Source organism: Schistocerca serialis, unplaced genomic scaffold (genome assembly GCF_023864345.2).
Source record: "Schistocerca serialis cubense isolate TAMUIC-IGC-003099 unplaced genomic scaffold, iqSchSeri2.2 HiC_scaffold_1261, whole genome shotgun sequence".
Classification (NCBI taxonomy): Eukaryota; Metazoa; Arthropoda; class Insecta; order Orthoptera; family Acrididae; genus Schistocerca; species Schistocerca serialis.
Window position 1 is genome coordinate 4,859,868 of NW_026047471.1, and position 20,141 is coordinate 4,880,008.

Here is a 20,141-nt window from a genome sequence, read left to right on the forward strand (position 1 = left end):
TAAGATGTACGTGTGCGTCTGCTACTACTGTAACATCGTCAAATGAAGATCAACTAAAATTTTCTGATAGCCTACAAGCATGTGCCCTGATAAAATGAATGTGTTAGTGTCTCAGTGGTTAAATGCCAGACTAAGGATCCAAAGGTCTGCGGTTCCATCCCTAGTCAGTTCTACAACTTTTTCCGTTACTTGTCCCTTCTTTTTCCTGTGGCAGTGTTTGTTAATGTGAAAAATGCCAAGTTTCACTGTGGTTCAGAGTCCATTTTAAGCTGTAGGTCCTCCTGTAACTGGTTGGGAAATAGAACATGGCTTGATGGTGCAGTTCATCCTCACTGCAAGTGGTCAGGGCATTCAATGGCAAGGGATGTCACGCAGACAAGAGCAGCTGTTCGCAGTGACTGCTCTTGTTGCATCAACCACGAGCAGCTGGTCGCAGTGACTGCTCTTGTTGCATCAACCGCCACACTGCCAAAACAGCCAAAACCTCATTAGCAGCTCGTATGTGTAGTGCAACACAACAGAGCTGCCTCCTGCTACTGCTGCCACACAGCAGTCAAATGTGCTAGCACGTGCACACAGGGTTCCCCCCGTGTGCAGCGAATCTGTATTCTGAGGCGACTCAATGCTGACCAGTGCAACAGGCCAGTTGCCACTGTGTCAAAGCCATACTCTGTGTGACCAGCAGAATGCAACAGTAGGTATTTTAACAATACGGCCTGGCCATTGAGGCTCAAGGCTGCAGGCCGTACCACGAAGCCGTGTTCTGTATGGCCAGGCCTTAAAGTTCATTAGTATACAAACCAACCATCAGGTTGACAACAGTTTTGAATTTTTAAGAGAAAAAGTATTTTGCATTGGCATTGCAAAAATGCTTGGTCATCAGTCTGTCGTTACTTCCCTTGGGAGTTTTAAGGAGTGGTTTGGTAAGTTTATTTTGAACTGCAAATCAAACCACACCAGAGGATCTTTTAAGATGAAATTGCAGTAGTGAATACAGCCACTCAGATTCTGTCTCACTTCTGTACTATTTTCATACAAGTCTCACAGATGGCAGCAATATTGTTGAACTGGGATAGTTCTTGTCCAATGACTGCTGTTTTTCTCTTTGTCACAAACGCTTGTCATACTTTGCCGAGATATGAAAGTGCCAGATCACTGTCTCTAAATTTGAAAAATGGTGACATAGTTTTTGATTGTATGACTGTTAGTGGTCTTGGTTTCCCATCAGATTTAAGTAAGATGAACTGTGTTTGTTACTTCTCCTAAGTCATTCTGTGGATTGGAATAAGCAGAACATTCCTAAGCTGAGCTGATTTGTCATAAGATGTACTGCTGAACCAATCATTCCATCTCACTCTTTTTCTAGGAGTGACAACTCTTTTCTGACAGCCTGCAGGCAGATAGTGGACTAGTAGCTTCTCTTACAGCCAGTGCGTCATCACAATAGGACTCAACTCTATGTCTGGTATACTTGCCAGATTGTTGCCAGTGCATGACTATATTTCAGTGGAAAAGCAGTTGCACAAGTGCAGAACCACTCTCCCAATCTGTACTTCCATGGAACAGTAGAGCAAAGACTAATATGGCTGGCAGAAGAGAATGGATGCAGCACTTGCCCAGAGATCATTATAAATGCTCTGATGAGTACCGCTACATACTATCACACTGTCCTATTCATTCACTAGGGAAGGTGAAAATGTTTGCCTTATCTGCAGTGTCCAATAGCATATAATAGTGCTGTCTGTGTACAGAGTGGAGGCTCTTGCCTAATGCTACACTTCCTAAATTGGGCAGTGTTTCCTTCACAAAATGCAACCTGTGATGAATAGATATGGTTTTCTGGGGTGTTACTGCTGTGTGTGTGCATCTATAGCCATTTTGAGAGATTTAAGAATGCTCACAAATCAGTCATAACTAGAAGTCATACTCCAGATAGAAGTTGACCCCATTGCTGCAAAAGCACTGCAGAAAAATGCACCATACACATTGTCTGTGAACTGAGCTGCAAGTTAGTTTCAGCATTTTGTACTGGTGTGACTACCACTAATGACACAGTAAAGATGAGTAGCCACCTACAAATTGTTTGCAGTCACAGATGTCAGTGTCTCGTATTTACCACACACTGTAATGTGGAAACAGTGGTATAGGTAACTGGGAAACTATTAAAGACATTTGACTCCCACCCCTTGTAACCCCTACCCCACTCATACGACTAATGGTAACAATAGTCTCTTGGAATTCTGCTAACACTTAGCTGTAGTTCATCTTTACCTTAACTTCAAATAATTTTCTTCACCCTTTTCATTTTCCTTCTGTTGTATCCACGGACCCAACCAACCAACTCGCGCACACGCGCCCTGACCGTGATATCGCTGGCCACAGTTCCTGTCGTGGCCGTCGGCGTCTCAGGGTGTTACCGCCAACGGAAGAGGTCGCACCATGGCTGAGCTCGGGTCCGCAGTGCCCTCTGCCTTTTGCATATGAGGAGGAGCGCTGGCCCTGAGACGGACAGTCTATTGTCGGTTGTCTATTGCTAGCCTTTCGTGGAGCTTATAGCAGAGCCATTGCAGTGTGATATTTGCTATTGTATTCGACTAGGCTCAGTACACGGATTACTCTTGGATATTACTTGGACTTTTATTGCTGGTGTACGCTTTGTCAGAAATAAAGATAAGTTATCTCTTCATTCTAGCTGGTGCAATTCTTGTCATTAATTATTTTTCGACCAACAGACATAGCTACATCCTGGTCACTAACCACGCTTTATAAAATTTGTGGTGGCTGCCCCAAAAGTACCGCCGAAGACCTTGGGTTTGGGAGCCGTCACAAAACCTTCAGTTTATTATTAGTACTCTTAAATATGAATCTTGGCTTTTTAAATTGGTTGCAGCTTTTCACTTATCATACACTTTTACCTATTCTGTTTCAGGGGTTGGTGGGACTTCCTTGCATCATCTATTGTTATTTCTTTCCTCTTCTTGTTGCTATCAGCCTGTTTTACACAAACTTGATACCTTGGATTACAATTTTTGTAGCTGCCTTGAATATTTGAAATTTGTTGTCTCAACTTACTAGTGCAGCTGCTTATAAATTATAGATTCTCTGTTTAGACCACTTGTTCAATTATTATGTTTATAAATCTTTAATTTTCATTTTAATTTCTATAGCAGTGCACCATATTTCTTATTTTAGCTTCTCTTCAACTACATGAGCATTACAGTGGTGTTGAAGCTTCTATTTTACTTTTTTCAGTTTAAAAAATGTTCAGGTAAAGCCTGTGGAGTTCACATTTACAGTAGTGAATCTCTTCCTTGTCGTGGGCCTTGAAACTGTGGAGGAAGAGCGAGAAATCAGTTGAGGGCTGAAATTTCAAAAATAGAACAAAATTAGATGTAATTCCCATCAACTTTCTGACTTTTGATTTGTTCAACAATTGAAATGTAAGCTTTGTTTTTATTGTAGTGGTGGACCACTTCTTACATGAAGTTTTGATCACTTTTAATGAAGCTCTACTTTTCAGTTGGTTTCAGAAGAAAGTGTAGTATGCCTCTGAAGCTCTTCAGCATTGATCTGAAATATAAGTGATGAAGATTACTTCCAAATCTTCCACCAATAAATAAATAAAAAATTGTTGAAATTCCTGGTAGTAAAAGTGCTTTTTGAAAGCTGTGGATTCAAAAAAATCATTTATTAGTCAAGGTGGCAAGTACAGGTTTTTATATCTACAACTATTTTTGGCTGCATTAATTAATGACCTTCAGATCTGCAATACAACAAAAATTGCATCTAAGAAAATAATACTATATAAACAGTTAATATAAAATAATTCTGAGAAAAGTTTGTTCCACCTCAATTTTTTGTTTAGTATACATCACCAAATGGCGAGACACATTGTCATAATTTTGTTTAACCTGTGTTACTTATTATATAATCTTAGGGGGAAAAAAGGACGGGTATACACTCACACACACACACACACATATCCATCCACACATATGTGTGGATGGATATATGTGTGTGTGTGTGTGTGTGTGTGTGTGTGTGTGTGTGTGTGTGTGTGTGTGTGTGTGTGTATACCCGTCCTTTTTTCCCCCTAAGGTAAGTCTTTCCGCTCCCGGGATTGGAATGACTCCTTACCCTCTCCCTTAAAACCCACATCCTTTCGTCTTTCCCTCTCCTTCCCTCTTTCCTGATGAGGCAACAGTTTGTTGCGAAAGCTTGAATTTTGTGTGTATGTTTGTGTTTGTTTGTGTGTCTGTCGACCTGCCAGCACTTTCATTTGGTAAGTCACATCATCTTTGTTTTTAGATATATATTTCCTACGTGGAATGTTTCCCTCTATTATAACCTTATTATATAATCTAATGGAACAGTGGTGTGTAATTATGTCAGATGTCTTTAAATTGTGATGATGTATGTGATATAGTGCATAAATATGCCAAAAACATATAAGTTTAGATTACAATTGTTACCTAAGTTTACAACATCATTGAGTGCTATGCAAAGGAATAAAATCAAACATTCTCCATGTGTGCATAGTGCAAACATATCTGACATGCATATGTTACTCTGCAGACATAGCACAAGAACAAATGAAATGTGTAATGTTGACTCCATTACATGAGGCTTTTGTGATCACTGTGTAAGTCTGTTACTAAATATGCTCTGTTGGCAAGTATGCTCAACACCTGTCAACAGTGCCCTCAGGTGGAACTTTCTTCCTTTTAAGCGCTGACACAAGGTGCCTGCTGGTCTTCTTCCTGCTGCCTGCTATGGCATGGGTACTTATCTGTTTACAGATACCGTGTGTCATGAGTAACCAGTGATGTTTACATTCACATGTGGAGTGCACTTAGTAATAGACTTCCACAGTAAATATGGAAGTCTCATATAACATAGTCGCCGTCATACTGTGCCTTCAAAATAACGTATGGATGTCAGTTATGCACATATGGAGAATGTTTGATTTTGTTGTTATAAATGGCACTCAAAAATCTTGTAAACTTGTGTAACACTCATAACCTTAACTTGTACTTTTTTTCACATATTAGTGTACTAGATTATATATAGTGTCATGATTTAAATTTGTCTTACAGGCATCAGATTATATAATTAGCAGTGCAGCTGGAACAAAATTATGATGATATGTCTTACCAAGTGGTGATTTACACTAATTAAAAAAATGGTTTTGGTACACACTTTCTGTTAGAATGTTTTTCTATTAATTGTTTACACTGTATTATTTTCTTAGACTCAGTTTCCCACATATTACAGATCTGAAGATGGCTAATTAAGATAGCCAAAACTATTTACCAATAAAAGAAAAAATTGTACTTGCTATCTTGACTAATAAAGGATTTTTCTGATTGCACAACTTTTAATAAACATAAATCACTTATCTCCAATTTGACTATGTCAGGTAAAAACAAAAGTGCTTTTGAATATTTATTGTTTTTACTTGTAATTTGGCAAGGTAAAAATCCACCACATGAATATTGTTACAGTTGAAAAATCAAAAAGAATTGGGTTCTTGTTTTATTTGTGATTATGAAATAATACCAAAAATCTATTTGACTATGAGGAAGCCACAACAAAAACTGTTGACATCAGCTGAACATCCAGCTGTGCTTAATCTTCAGTCTATATTCACCCTAGTTAAAATTCATTACCTGTGAGTAAATGACCTTTACAGCTGATGCAGGCACACCATGCACTTTGTCCAAATACTTTAATCAGAGAAAATGCCTATTTTTAAGTTCCATTGTTTAACCACTTATTGTAACTCCTTTCCACTGCGTATCATGATGCAGGTACACCATGCACTTTGTCCAAATACTTTAATCAGAGAAAATGCCTATTTTTAAGTTCCATTGTTTAACCACTTATTGTAACTCCTTTCCACTGCGTATCATGATCATTGAACACTAACTTCGGTCGCACCACATTCAAGAAGTGCTTTTAATTTTGTCCATAATATGATAAAAAGTGGTGAATAAATCATATTTTCACATTATAGGCCAGAGTGAGATGTATTTTTTAGTCTCTCATAAATTTATCTTTTAAGTTAAGTTTATTTATGTGATTTAACTGAAAGTAATTAATGTAACACATCATATGGGAAAATTTATTTTCTTAGATACTGCCTTCACCATTATACTTTTGCATTCATTACACTAGAGCTTAAAAGCTGTTATGTACCCCATGATAGCTACATTACTGAAGTTAAGTAAAAATTAACTATTATAATGTACTAGAATGGTTGCTGATTCCATCTTAAATCTGGAGTAATATATCTGTTCTTTATCCATATATTAATGTATTATAAAGCTGGATGCTGTCGAGTTATTCACATTATCAACAGTACTTTGTCTTCTGGTAAAAAAGAAAACATCTACATTCAACCAAAACATTTTTCCTTCTACAGGATTTCGTCTACAGCAAGTCGCCTTCTTAATGGAGCAAATGTTGGGCCTCTATGCACAATAACCTTTCTGGAACAACAACTTTCAGCATGTGTTGCACTCAATTCACCGAAGGAGTACCACAGTTGGTTGATGTGTCTCGCCAGGTTTCTCATTCAAGAAGGTATTTCCATTGATGTCATATATAAAAACATAATTTTAGAGATGAGTGTTATTGTACATTTCTCAGAAAATACTTGTGTTGTTTCGGCTGTTGTACAGAATAAATTTAAGATCTGTTCTACTTAATATGGTTATCTGATCTGACCTGATAACAACAGTAATGTTTCTTTTGTCCGCCCCTGGTAGTTGAGTGGTCAACGAGACGGAATGTCATGCCTAACAGCCCCGGTTCGATTCCCAGCTGGGTCAGAGATTTTCTCCTCTCAGGGACTGGGTGTTGTGTTGTCCTTATCATCATCATTATTTCATCCCCATCGACAGGCAAGTCGCTGAAGATTTTCTCCTCTCAGGGACTGGGCTTTGTGTTGCCCTTATCATCATCATTATTTCATCCCCATCGACATGCAAGTTGCCGAAGTGGCGTCAACTAATAGACTTGCACCAGGCGAGTGGTCTACCCAACGGGAGGCCCTACCCACACAGTGTTTCCGTTTCCAATGTGATAGTTCCCCTCAAAGTTTCAGATTGTCCTAGCCACATTGTTTATTGAAAAGCTGCCCTACACGTGTTAATTACACATCATTTTCGAAGGCTGAGTGGAATATATACATAGTATCATTAGTAAACAAATGGTTACATTGAATCCACAATAGAACTGAAGCATCTAGGGAGCTCTTGCCATATATAAAAGCCTTCCATATTAAAATCACTACATGTACAAAACATACGGGGTATCATGTGAACAACAGATGACTGCAAATTAATTACTGGTACTATGTGTTGTCACAAGTGATGTCAGCTACAAGAGAGTGCAGGGGTAGCAATATATCTACCATTTACATACTGTAATTTTATAGACATGTGTAATAAATTGCACAAAGATTAAAAATGAAATAAGAGTAAAACTAGTAGGATATCATATTATGATTGTTCAAACAACTAACTGCCCTATTTAACACACATGCGCTGTACTTAACAGTAAGATAGATGGCTTTACTTGTAAAAAACAATTTCAGCATACATATGGTTAACATTTACAGTAGTTGATGTATACATTCCCCATTTTGTAATATAATTACAAACACACAGGATAAACTGTAAAAGGATTGCATAGATGAGATAATAAAATAAAATGAATAATATGAAATTACAGTTGTTCAAGTGAATAAACATTGATATAATAGTGTAGGCTAGGTGGCATTGTTTATGAAAAAATAATTACAGTAAGTACAGTGTAGCTGTGTTATCAACAGTTGCTATGGTATAGTGTCCATCGATGGAGTATCATTGTGATACTATTTACAGTGCAAGAAATGAAATGAATTACCAGTAGGATTAACCTTAATACTGGTGCTCATTTTGTAATAATGTATATCCATAAAATTTTGTAATAATGGATTCATAAAAGTAAATATATATATTTACGATATGTACTATATAATGTGAGCACCTCTGCCATCAACTTATGATGGTTTGCAGAGTATAGCTGTAGTAAATGTAGATTTAAAATTTCAGGAAGGTGAAGGAGACATTAACTACTAACCCAAGATTATTTATGATGTGGAAATATTGCCATGTAAAATTATTTGTGTTTACAATCACGTAAAAAAGGACAATGAACTGTAATGCTCAGTGTATAAACCTATTATTACAATCTTAAAGTTATTACTACAGCCTAATTTGAGAAAGAAGGGAGGTGAATGGAACGTAGGAAAAGTTGGTTGGAAGGGGGGGTGGGGGGGTTATAAAGGGTGAAATGGATAGCAATGGTGTTGTAAGGTAATAATTTTTTTAAAATACTAATTGCAATTAAAAATAATGCTTACAATATATTGTTTGTAAAAAATAATTACGTCATAGCTGTGTTATAAATAGTTATTGTGGTACACAGTCCACATAACTTTCCATCGCAAATACAAATATTGCTTAAAGCCTCATAGTGGCATTGAAGTATTAATTATGTAGCAACAATCATCAGTGCTATTTTAAGATTTAATGGAAGCTATAAAACCAAAGACTGTCTTCCTAGAATAATGTACATATGAGCTTGAAGTACGCAATATGTAACAGTGAAAACAATAAATTATAGATAAAATTATTTAATTGGATAGATAAAAAATCTACTCATCATCATTAGCAACAAGCAGCCAGATGGTACCCTGAAAAATATTTTGGCGCACCCAAGCTGCCAGATTGCCGCATGCGCATAGCAGTCTGGGTTGTAGTGGGGAGGGTTGGTATCCACGTAAGCCGTGCTTACATATAGTGATTTTGATGTTTCCTCTTCATTTATGCTTCTCACATCAAATGAAAACAAAGCCTATTTCTGTGGCTGGAAGCTATCAAATGAATTAAAATAAATTTACATAATTATGGAAGGCTAACACATGTTATTAGTTTCAGTTTTCTTACTTATTTTATTTCCATGTTTTTGGCAGTCAATCACTTTCAGAACAGTGAAGTTATTTTTTTCGATTTGCTATATAAATGTGACTTTTATTAATCTTTCCCCAGAGGCAGTCAATTTATTATAAACAAAGTGTTTTATTCTGCACTATTAGCTAGTTTCAACTGTTCACTCAATTTCAAGTGCACATTTTCATCTCCTGGCATGTATTTCATTATGCCACAATAAAGAACCAAACAGGAGATAATACAGTATTGGTATTCCAAGAAAATTTGCACCCAGAAAACCACACTGAAATCTTAATATCAGGTTGTGGCCCCATTTATTGTGAATCTGGACATATGAAAAAAATGTGCACTTCAAGCCGAATTGTGCATTTTATTATGGTATTAGAAATTCCAATGCTCTTGGAGTATTCTGTTGCTTTTATGATGTCGTGTAAGAGCTCTAAACACTATATATGTATGAACATACGGGCTTCCTACATCGTCGTAGCTCCCCACGTGTTCTCTGGCACTCTGTAGCAATTGCTAAAACAAAACTTATTTCTGACAGCTTGCAGGAAAATGGTGTTTTGAAAAGTGTTAGTTTCAAAGTAAATTTCCTTTTGCGCAAGCTGTTTCATGTTACGTTTGCGAATGTTCAATGAATTTCTAAAATCACAGAGTGTTTGATTCTCATTTAAAACTTAACACTTTGAGGACTAGCCACTTAGAGGAATTTACAGCACAGAAGACCAGACTTTTATGTCATTATTTAAAATTTTACTGGCACATTTGTGTGACGTTTCTTAAAGTGTAACACACGCAATAAAGACCAATATTATATGTGAAAGCTTAACTTTTCTTGTAGCCACACTATATACAGTAATTTAAACCATTAACTTTTCCTATTTACGTTTTTACTCTACATAACAATGATGTTGCTGTTGTGACTGACTATGCTATGTGTCCTATGCTCTGAATATCTGCTGTCATTGGCTGGTGAAATCATGTGACATGAGGTATGACTAGCTTACAAAAAAGCATTTCAATCTCAATTTCAGTGCTTTGGAAACTAACGTGCTGTTTCGAATCTATACAAGCATAATAAAAATACAAACATATGCAGTGTATCATAATATGAAAATATGCAGCGTAACTGTTGCTGCACATCAGAGCTTTCCAAAACTTTTGGTGAAGTTTTTGATTCTGTGAAGTTTCACACTGGTGTATAAAACCTTTACCATTCAAAGGATTGATATTTTTACAGCTTGAAGGGAATTATACTGTCACTTATCATCACCTAGGAAGAAGTGTACTTTCACATGGGAAAAAGTGCGTTTTTAACTGGGAAATTCAGGGATTTCTTTTTTTCTTGTCCGCGTGAACACCCTGGTAACGCATACTTTATGCTCATATGTATGTCATTCTACGAAGCCAGGCTTAGGTTTATAGCTTCCTTTATATCATATAATAGCAGTAATGATATTTGCTATATCATTAATACTTTAATGCCATTATGAGGCTTGAAACAACATTTTTAATTCCAAGGAAAAGTTTTGTGGGGTCTTGCCCACTCACATCGAATAGGGTGCCTAAAGGATGCTGCATTCTCAGAATGCTATACAACAATTCAAGCAAAATCACAGTAATAGTTTTTATTACAAATGTGCTAATACTGTCTGTATACTGAGCGGCCAAGGCTGGCAGGAGCAGCGCTTATATTCTCCTCTGTAGAGATCGCTCCTGTCATGGTGCGGTCCTGATCAGCACACCATTGGCCGATGTCGTTTCACTACCTTCTCTTCTCTTCTCTTTTGTTCTTCATCTTCATTCCAGTGCTTGCAGTTATGTCAGAACATTCCTCCCCCACAAAGTAACGGACCATTGTTGTGTAGGGAGTGCAACCAGGGTGGGGAAGGCAGGAGTGTGAGCTCATTGCCGGCCTGTAAGCTGTGGCTGCAGGGGACATCAAGGTTCCAGCCGTACCCCGCCATCTGGCCTGTAGTCTGGCGGAAGCGTTCCCGCAGAAAATGACCAGAATGGTACGCGTCCACCTCTTGCTGCCATGAACCATATGAAGAAGGCGGCGACTGCTGCAATGTGGGTGGGTCCATATCCATCGGTAGGATGAGAGGAGGCGAAGGCTCCATCTCCATTGGGCCGTCCTGCAGTGTTGTGATGACACCCTCTGGTGGCTGTTGTGGCCACATTGTCCTCTGGATCCGTGAATCTGGGGGAAGAGAGACTGAAAGATCATCGTGTACATGACAGATGCGAAACTGATGGCGGCGCTGTAAGCCAACTGGGCCTTAAAGAAGATACATGCAAGTGCCTTGCACCCACCGTCTGCTGCTGTAGTGATTCGAGAATTTCTGTGTAAATTTTAGAACCACTCAGCCTTCTACCGTCTTGAACACATGATATTTTACATGTGAGTGTGAGAAAGTGGAATCTTGCCCACTGTGCATCACATGTTTGTGCGTGCAGGTTGGAAATGAGTCGCGAGCAGAATGAAGATGCAGCGGTCGAACTGCACCAACAAGTACTTGTCAGCCAATCCATGGAAGTTTAGTGAAAGTGGACAAAAGAACCATGGAGTGTTTAAGCTACTCTATTCTAATTGTGTTTTGACCATTGTTATAGTAATGTGCATAGTTGAAAAAGAACCATTAAAAACTTTTTTCTTAGCCTTGGTGAAGGGAAGACGTGTATTAAGATTCATGTTGAGAATGGACATGGTTATTAAGCCAACCTTCTCTTATATGTAAATTAACTTTGTTTCTGACATCTGGACATGCAAGAGACTTACTAACTAGTATTTATTTATGTGAAGAGTGGGATTTGTAAAATGTCTGAAGTTCAAATATACAGCATTGGTTGAATCAAATGAAACTTTATATGTCTACTTATTTTTATAAGTAGCAAAAGTCTTGAGACATTTCTGTAACTAGCAACATACTTCGGAGAAGAAGAGAAACAGTTTGCAGTGGCAGGCTAACCAGCAAGGAAGGTCGGCCGAACATCTCAAGTAAGTCATCTCTTTAGAGAAGTGGAAGTTTGCATACATACTTCAACACTTTTAAGTCGTCCAAACCATTGGAACATGATGACCATGACAGGACAGAAGAAAAGAGGAATTTCAAGATGAAAGCAAGAGAAAAATCTATCATGTATCGTTTTAGTAACCGAGCACAATAAGGAGAAAATCTCGCTGTATTAGACCAAGAAGAAATACTCCTAGAACAGTCAGACAAAGAAGATTCAGTGCGGGGATTATACAGCCCTCACACACATCGCGAGGACGCAGACGTGGAAACCAACATCCGATTTTGCCGGCACGAGTTGCTGTTCACTGGTGCTGCCCTGCTTCCACATCTGTTCACCTACGCAGTGAGAACTCTATGCTGGGTGAGCGTGAAACAGAACTTAATTACTGTAATAAGAAGTGTGACAGAATACTGTGGAGTGAACTGTTACTGTGTATTTAGTATAATTGCAATTAGCATTAAATGCTTACAAGGTCTAAAGCCTATAGTAGTATGGATAACATACAATTACAATTAGCATTAAATGCTTACAAGGTCTAAAGCCTATAGTAGTATGGATAACATACAGCAAGTCAAGGAATCTTCAGAACCACCCATGGCTATGAGAGTTAGCAAAGAAGGACCAGACTGGTGTGAGTTAGTAAATCTGATCAAAACTTTAAATTCTAAATTAGATGCCCAGAGTGAAGCTTCAAATACTCAAAATGCAACTTTAAGTGAAAAATTAGGTTCAGTACATTCTCAACTAAGTGCCCATAGTGAAGTGTTGAATGCTCAGAGGGATACTCTAAATGTCCAGAGTGAAACTCTAAATAGTCAAGCGACAAACCTATGTTTCCTAAATGCCAAAGTCGACTCACAAAGCAAAGAGTTTAGTAAACTATGTGAAGGCATGGATGCTGTAAAGACTGAATTTGATGCCTTAAATAGTAAAGTAGAAGATCTGAAATTAGATTTAAAGGATGAATTGACTAGTTCCTTGACTATTCATGTAAATCAAATGTTTACCTATTTCAGCCAGAAACAGAATGATAATTTTCAGAATCTGACAAAAAGGTTAGAATTGAATATTGGAGACAAATGTAATAGTGTAGAATCAGGGCTTAATGAAAAGTTGGGATCCTTTGAAAATGTGTGCAATGTTTAATTCAATGTTGTAAAGCAAGGGTTGAGTACTTTGAGATTGTCGGTAAGCAAGATAACTTAATGCCAATTACTGAATCGCAAATTAAGGTATTAATACAAGAGTGGATAATGTGGAAAGGAACTTCAAAGAGAAATTGGTGAACTCTGATATCATAAATATTATTAGTTTGGAGGAACAGGTGGAAGAACTTGTAGATCGGGAAGTTTCCGAGAAAGTAACATCTGGAAACATATCTCCTTTTTATCTTCTGAACTTCGTGATACCAAGAAAGTTGTGGATGACCTGTGATGGGAATTCAGTCTTATCCAGAATAAAGTAGACAAAGGAGTAACTTCACATTATGTAGTATTAACTAGTAAAGTAATGTCTGATCTACAGTGGTGGCGGGGGGTCTAATTCAGGATTATCCAGGCAATTTCCTAAATTTAAGCCAGACGAGGATGTACATCTGACTCATTTTTGAAAAGATTCAATCAAGCTTTGCCAAAGAATTGGGAAGATTCTAAAAAGATCGTATTTCCTGTGGGGTGCCTACTAGGAGAGGCCTCAGAATGGGGAACTGTATATACTGAGAATTTTTCTTGTTAGGGAGACTTCCAAAAGAAATTTAAAGAGAAATACTGGTCTGCTAATGCGCAGGAAAAGTTAATAATCACATTTGTGGGACCCAAAATATTACAACAATATTTGGGGTACCATGAGGAAATATTTCGACTGGCATCTAAAAACATGGGCAAAGTACTTAGATAAGCCAATGGAAGAAGAGGGATTAGTGCAAATTTTAATTAGACGATTACCCAGTTGTGCAAGAAAAGACATCTTATTTAGTGGCTGGAAAACGGTAGAGGAACTGTTATCTTTCATTGATGCACTAGATGCCATAAATAAGGACCGTAATGAAGCTTTACACCAAGGGGAAACTTCGAACTATAAAAGAAATAATGGAAATAATTTCAAAAAGCATGAAGTAAACCTCGCAAAAGTACACTAGTACAATAAGCAGCATTTTAACGACAATTACCAAAAGAAGCAACCACCTTCAAATCTAAATCCAGTAACTTCCAAGAATTTGTACCGAGTAACCACAAAACGTTGAATGGAAATGTAGTACCTCGTTTCGGTAACCAACCCGTAATGAGTGGTAATGAGGAAAAAATGGTTCAGTCTGTATTCAGGGCCGGGGCCCAGATTGTAGAGATACACTATGAGGCCTGATTTGGTATACGTGTGTTAACTTTACCCACAAAATACCTACAAAGGAATGGTTGCTGCTTGAAGAACCATGGTTAGATACTAATAAACCACAACCTATAATAGCAGGGACTGTGAAGACTTCCGATATTAACATATTTATAGACTTGGGGAGTGAAGCTTCACTCATATCCAAAGAATTCTTTAACTCGATACAAAATAAACATCACTTACCATTATTGCCAGTAACTGGAGTATATATAGTCGGGATAAGTGGAACGAAAAGTAAAATTGTGAAATATGAAACTCAGGTGAACTGTCATATTGGAGGTATACTATTTTGTCAAACACTATTGATAGTAGAAAATATTAACAGGAATGTATTGTTTAGTTTAGATTGGTTATTAGAGTTTAAGGTCATCTTAAACTTCTACGAAAATCTTTGTTTTGGTAAAGGGAATAGTAGATGTCGGATTCCGTTTATGATAAACAGCTGCATTGAAAAACAAACAGCGGAGTGTCAGTGTCTGTGATTAAGAGCTACAGCACAGTTGTAACCAAGATCGATAATGTAGATCCGGAACACATCGAACTGATATACACAATAGAGTTAATAAATCCCAAATATTAACTGAACAACAAAGAGAGATTTATATAAAATTTTAATGGAATATGAAGTAGTTTTTTCCGATTGTCCAGGTAACATCAGCGACTATATTTGTAAATTCAGAATCAAAGATGACACTCCATTCTTCTGTAAGCCATATCCCATACCTGTGAGTTTTAAGGAAGCAGTTAGAGATGAAATCAATAAGATGACTGATAATAATAGTATAGAACGTAGTTCCAGCATCATGAATAATCCTCTGGTCATGGTGAAAAAAGCTGCAGGTGGAGTACGATTAGTGTTAGACGCTCGTACATTGAATAGACATATAGAGACAGAAAGAGACAAACCGATTAATATTGACGAATTGTTATCCAAATTTGAAAAGGCAAGGTTCTTTAGCACGATGGAGCTGACTGTGGGATATTGGCAAATAAAGTTACATACAGAATCTTAAAAAGTATACAGCATTCCTGTTTGATGGTAAATCATATCGTTTCAATGTACTGCCATTCAGACTTAATGTCTCTGTGTCTGTATTTATACGTGCGTTAGATGAGGCACTAGGCAGAGAGTTATTGAAGGATTTATAATATATGTAGATGATATCCTGATAATATCAACTACTTGCGAAGAACATTGTTTAACTTTGTGCAAGACTTTGAAAAGGGTTAAAGAGAAAGGTATTATGGTGAAACTGTTGAAATCTATTTTGTGTGCCAAGAACTTAAGCTCTTAGGTCATATTGTAGGGATACAGGGATTAGACCGAACCCTGAATGCATCAAAGCTATCGAAGAATGTCCACACCCCAAAAATGTAAGACAGCTAAAAGGATTTTTAGGTATGGCCAGATACTATTGACATTAAATACGAGGGCAAGAACTAAATGACCCGAGAATTTTACGTTTATTAAAAAAGGGAGTACCATGGACTTGGAATCAAGGTACAACTGATGCATTTGAAAACATCAAAAGAGCACTTGTAGAATCACCCATATTACATCCTCCGGTTATGGTCAAACTGTTTTAAGTTGTCAAGAGATGCATCTGATTACGGTATTGCTGCGAAACTTTTCCAAGGAGAGTGGGATTTAAATAATGTAGAACACCAAACCATAGCTTTTACTAGCCATAGGCTAAGTAGGTATGAATTAAATTACACAGCTATGGAAAAGGAACTATTGGCAATTGTATAGGGCATTAAAAAATTTCAAACGCTAGTGTGGGGATCTGAAATCCACGTTTATACAGATAATCAAGCTTTATCCTTTCTAATGAGCAGTCAATTATTGCACAATAGGTTAATGCTATGGATGCTTTTCCTACAGGAGTATGATATTAAGATACGATATGTAAAAGATTCTGAGAATATTGTACCTGATGCTTTGTTTAGGCTACCCATAGGAATGAAAGAATTGAAATGTACAGAAGGACCCAGCGTTGTTTTTACCATTAATTTTATGTCAGTAGAATATCCGAACATCAGAGTAAAGGAAATGGCCGAAAGAATAACAGAAAATATCCATCGTCCTGATCAATTAGGAAAATGGAAAAATGTAGGTCATAACTTATTTTAGAGAGAGCGCATCACAGCGTTGGTGCTTATGTATTCCGAAGGTAATGGAAGACGCACTTGTGTGGTATGTTCATACAGGATATGGACACTTCGGAATAAAAAAGTTAATAACACATATGAATAAGTTTTATTATTTTAAGAAACTAGGGCGTAGAATAGCATCTTTGATAAGAACTTGTGAAATTTCCGAGAAAGTGAAAGAGAATAATACTCATGTAAAATACAAAATGTATCCTATTATTCCTATCGTTACATGATCTCACAGCGGCAGCATTTTTTGGACCAGTTCCAAAAGGAAAGGGAAGAGTATAATACATTTTGGTCATCATAGAGTGCTGGTAAAAGTATGTTAGACTATATCCTATTAAAAAAGCAAATATGCAAACAGTTATACACTTTTTACAACAATACTTCCTAGAAGTAGGTAAACCAAAATGGTTTCTTACAGATAATGGACCACAGTTTGTAAGTAATGAATTTAAAGAATTCCTAGCATGGGAAGGTATTCATCAGGTGCTAATATCTAATTATAACCCATCATCAAACCTGTGTGAACGAGTGATGAAGGAAACTGGAAAATTGTGTCATACTTACTGTCATGAGAAGCATACTTTGTGGGCAACAAAAATTAAAGATTTTGAACTTATTTTAAATGAATTACCACATTTATTGACTGGGTTGACACCTTTAGACGTTATAGGTAAAGCATTTATTGGTGAACCTATAATTAAGTGTTTTAATGGGTCTGAACAACCAAGTATTGATTACGAAGTGTATCAGAAAATAGTTTCTAAGAAATTAGTTGAAAAAGCACAACAAAGAGTACGTAAACATAATGAAAAGGCTGTGGAACGTCAATACGAAGTTGATGACATCTTCAAAGCTCGACGCTAAAGAAAGAGACTCATAAATTTTTCCAGAGATACGAAGGACCAATCGAGTACTGACGATAAAACATCCCAAGACATTATTTTTAGTAGATCCGGCAATTGGATTAGAGAAGGGGAAGTACAATGTATACGTTCCCCAGGGACATTAACATTCTGTGTTAATGGGTGGAGTGACAACCGTCAGATCCCAAGCTGTTTTCGGTGTTTCTTCCAAAACAGTTTTCCTGCACCAAATTCCTTTAAAATTTTACACTATTCTGTCATCTATTCCTAAAATCTATCCTATAATTTTAGTGCTTAGAAAACTGGGTATGACAATCAAGCAGAAAATGATCCAGGCGAATCACAGAATAAGGAGGAAAGCAGTATCGCCGTAAAAATAAAATGAATGAAGTATTATATGTGTGGAAAATATAATATCATGTAACAAACTATACAATAGTGTATAAATTTCCTATTTTATATAGAATATTTTATACCTTTTATGAAAGGTGATGTAAATGGAAGTGTTTGTATCAATTTTGAAAGGGGTGGTTAACATAGATAAAACCATTGTTTACAAGAACACAAAACATACGTCACACTTTCAAACAACCCTCACAAACAAGTGTGCCTGATTCTTCATCACTTGCTGTTTCCATAGGATTGCTAAGATTTCCTTTGGGGACTTCAAGGGTGAAGTTGGGGATGTCCGTTCAGTAGGAGACGATTTAACACCAAACCACCTCTGGTGTCCCACTCAAGTACCTGTGAGGTAGGAGGTAGGGATCCTGTCGAAGGAGAGTGGGAAGGGTTTCCCGTCCTTGGGGCTATCTTTTTTTCTCTTCTTCGATCTTAGCAACCACATCTATTTTTTTCCTTTATTACTTCTCAATTGAGGAACTATCTATTTTTTCCCTCTTTCCATATTCACTAACTTCTATCGCTGAAGAAGTCCTTCCTGGTTTCCATGGTTTCTAATAACCTACATCTTATCTTTAGATAAGAACACCAAAGAATCACACTACATGAACACACATCCACTTACACACAAGAATAACCTTATACACAAACATTGAAATTACAGACTAAAAACCTGTTGCGATGTGAGAACCGCCAGGTGTTGTAGGTGAAAGAATGTGTGTACATAGGAACATATGTACATATATATAAAAACTATGACAGTTCTACCTCGTTGTGTATACATGAAGAGGTGTATATAAAAAAAGTATAGTGGCGATCAACTCATGCGCAAAGAGAGACAAAAGCATGTGAGTTAGTGGAATAACTATAAAGCAGTAGTGAGCAGGGGATGGACAAGAAAGAGGCATGAGCAAAGAAAGAGAACGTAAGCTAGAGTGGACTTAATCGTTATAAGTCATTTAAGAAAAATCAGTGGATTGTAGGATAGTGGAACTTAAATAGTGTATGTAGACATATTATCTATGGAGAGTATATAATTTGAGACGTAGAGGAGAACACTAGGAAATAGATTATGTATTAAGAAGTGAATGTGAAGTCTGAGATAGATTTATATCTTAACCAGGAAATACTTAATTAGGTTATACATAGAAGTGTACACTGGGGTAATGAACCGTGAGGCCTATTCAGAAAGGATAAGGGGGGTGTACCCAGCATTTACTGAGTATAAAGGGCAGGCTTACCTACATGGAGACAGGATGACCTGTGGCCTATAAAACAGCAATGTTTTATAAAGGGACATACCTACCAGAATGGAAAGAGTGGAAGAGCACTCATAAGGTCAACCCTCAAGTAAGGTATAGGTACTGATCCTAGCAGAAGGGGACAGTATCGTGACAGAAGTCACACATTTTATAGCGATTATTCTGGAAAGCATTAATTCTATACAAAATTAACATTATTGTGTTTCACTTAAATAAATGTCAAAAAGAACACTTTCCTTTTGCTCAGAGTTCCTCCAAACTGCAAAAAATAATAAAACTAGTATGTACTAATAAAAAGGTAGTACAAAGAATGAGAACAGAAAATAGATTACTCAACATTACATGAACAGCTGAAGTTTACGACTGGATATAAGGAAAGAGTCCTCACGATTCCTAAATACTAGTCAAGCTTACTAAATCACAAATGAATACTCAGGTCTTGATATCAAAATAAAGTGAGAATAGAATAAAGAGACACTCATATTGCTCTGGAGAAAACAAAGGGTTGTTATTGGGAAGATGTTTATATAAACCTATGTGAGAAATGTATACTGCTAAAATGTAAATGTTATTATGTGTGATATTATGTACGTAATGATTGTGTATAAAAAAAACGTGTTCAATCGGGGGTGGGGGATATGTAGGGATTCGAGAATTATCACGTAAATTCTAGAACCACACGGCCTTCTACCGTCTCGAACACATGATATTTTAGATATGACTGCAAGAAAGTGGAATCCTACCCACTGCGTGTCACATGTTTGTGTGTGCAGGTTGGAAATGAATCATGAGCAGAATGTAGACGTGGCAGCTAAACTGCACCGACAAGTACTTGTCAGTCAATCCATGGAAGTTTAGTGAAAATGGACAGAAGAACCATGGAGTGTTTATGCTACCCTGTTCTAATTGTGTTTTGACCATTGTTATAGTAATGTGAATAGTTGAAAAAGAACCATTAAAACTTTTGTCTTAGCCTTGGTGAGGGGAAGACGTGTATTAAGATTCATGTTGAGGATGGAGCCGGCCGGAGTGGCCGAGCGGTT

At 37.1% G+C, this 20,141-nt stretch overlaps 1 protein-coding gene across 2 annotated transcripts in view; it reads left to right on the plus strand.

Moving 5' to 3' along the window:
- Window positions 1–20,141, plus strand: part of LOC126438151 (protein HIRA-like) — a 212,736-nt gene that overhangs the window by 172,495 nt on the left and 20,100 nt on the right. For both annotated transcript variants that reach the window (XM_050090526.1, XM_050090527.1), the window contains one exon: window positions 6,425–6,585. In XM_050090526.1, coding sequence (XP_049946483.1) covers window positions 6,425–6,585 — 161 coding nt within the window. The remainder of the gene's footprint in view (window positions 1–6,424; window positions 6,586–20,141) is intronic.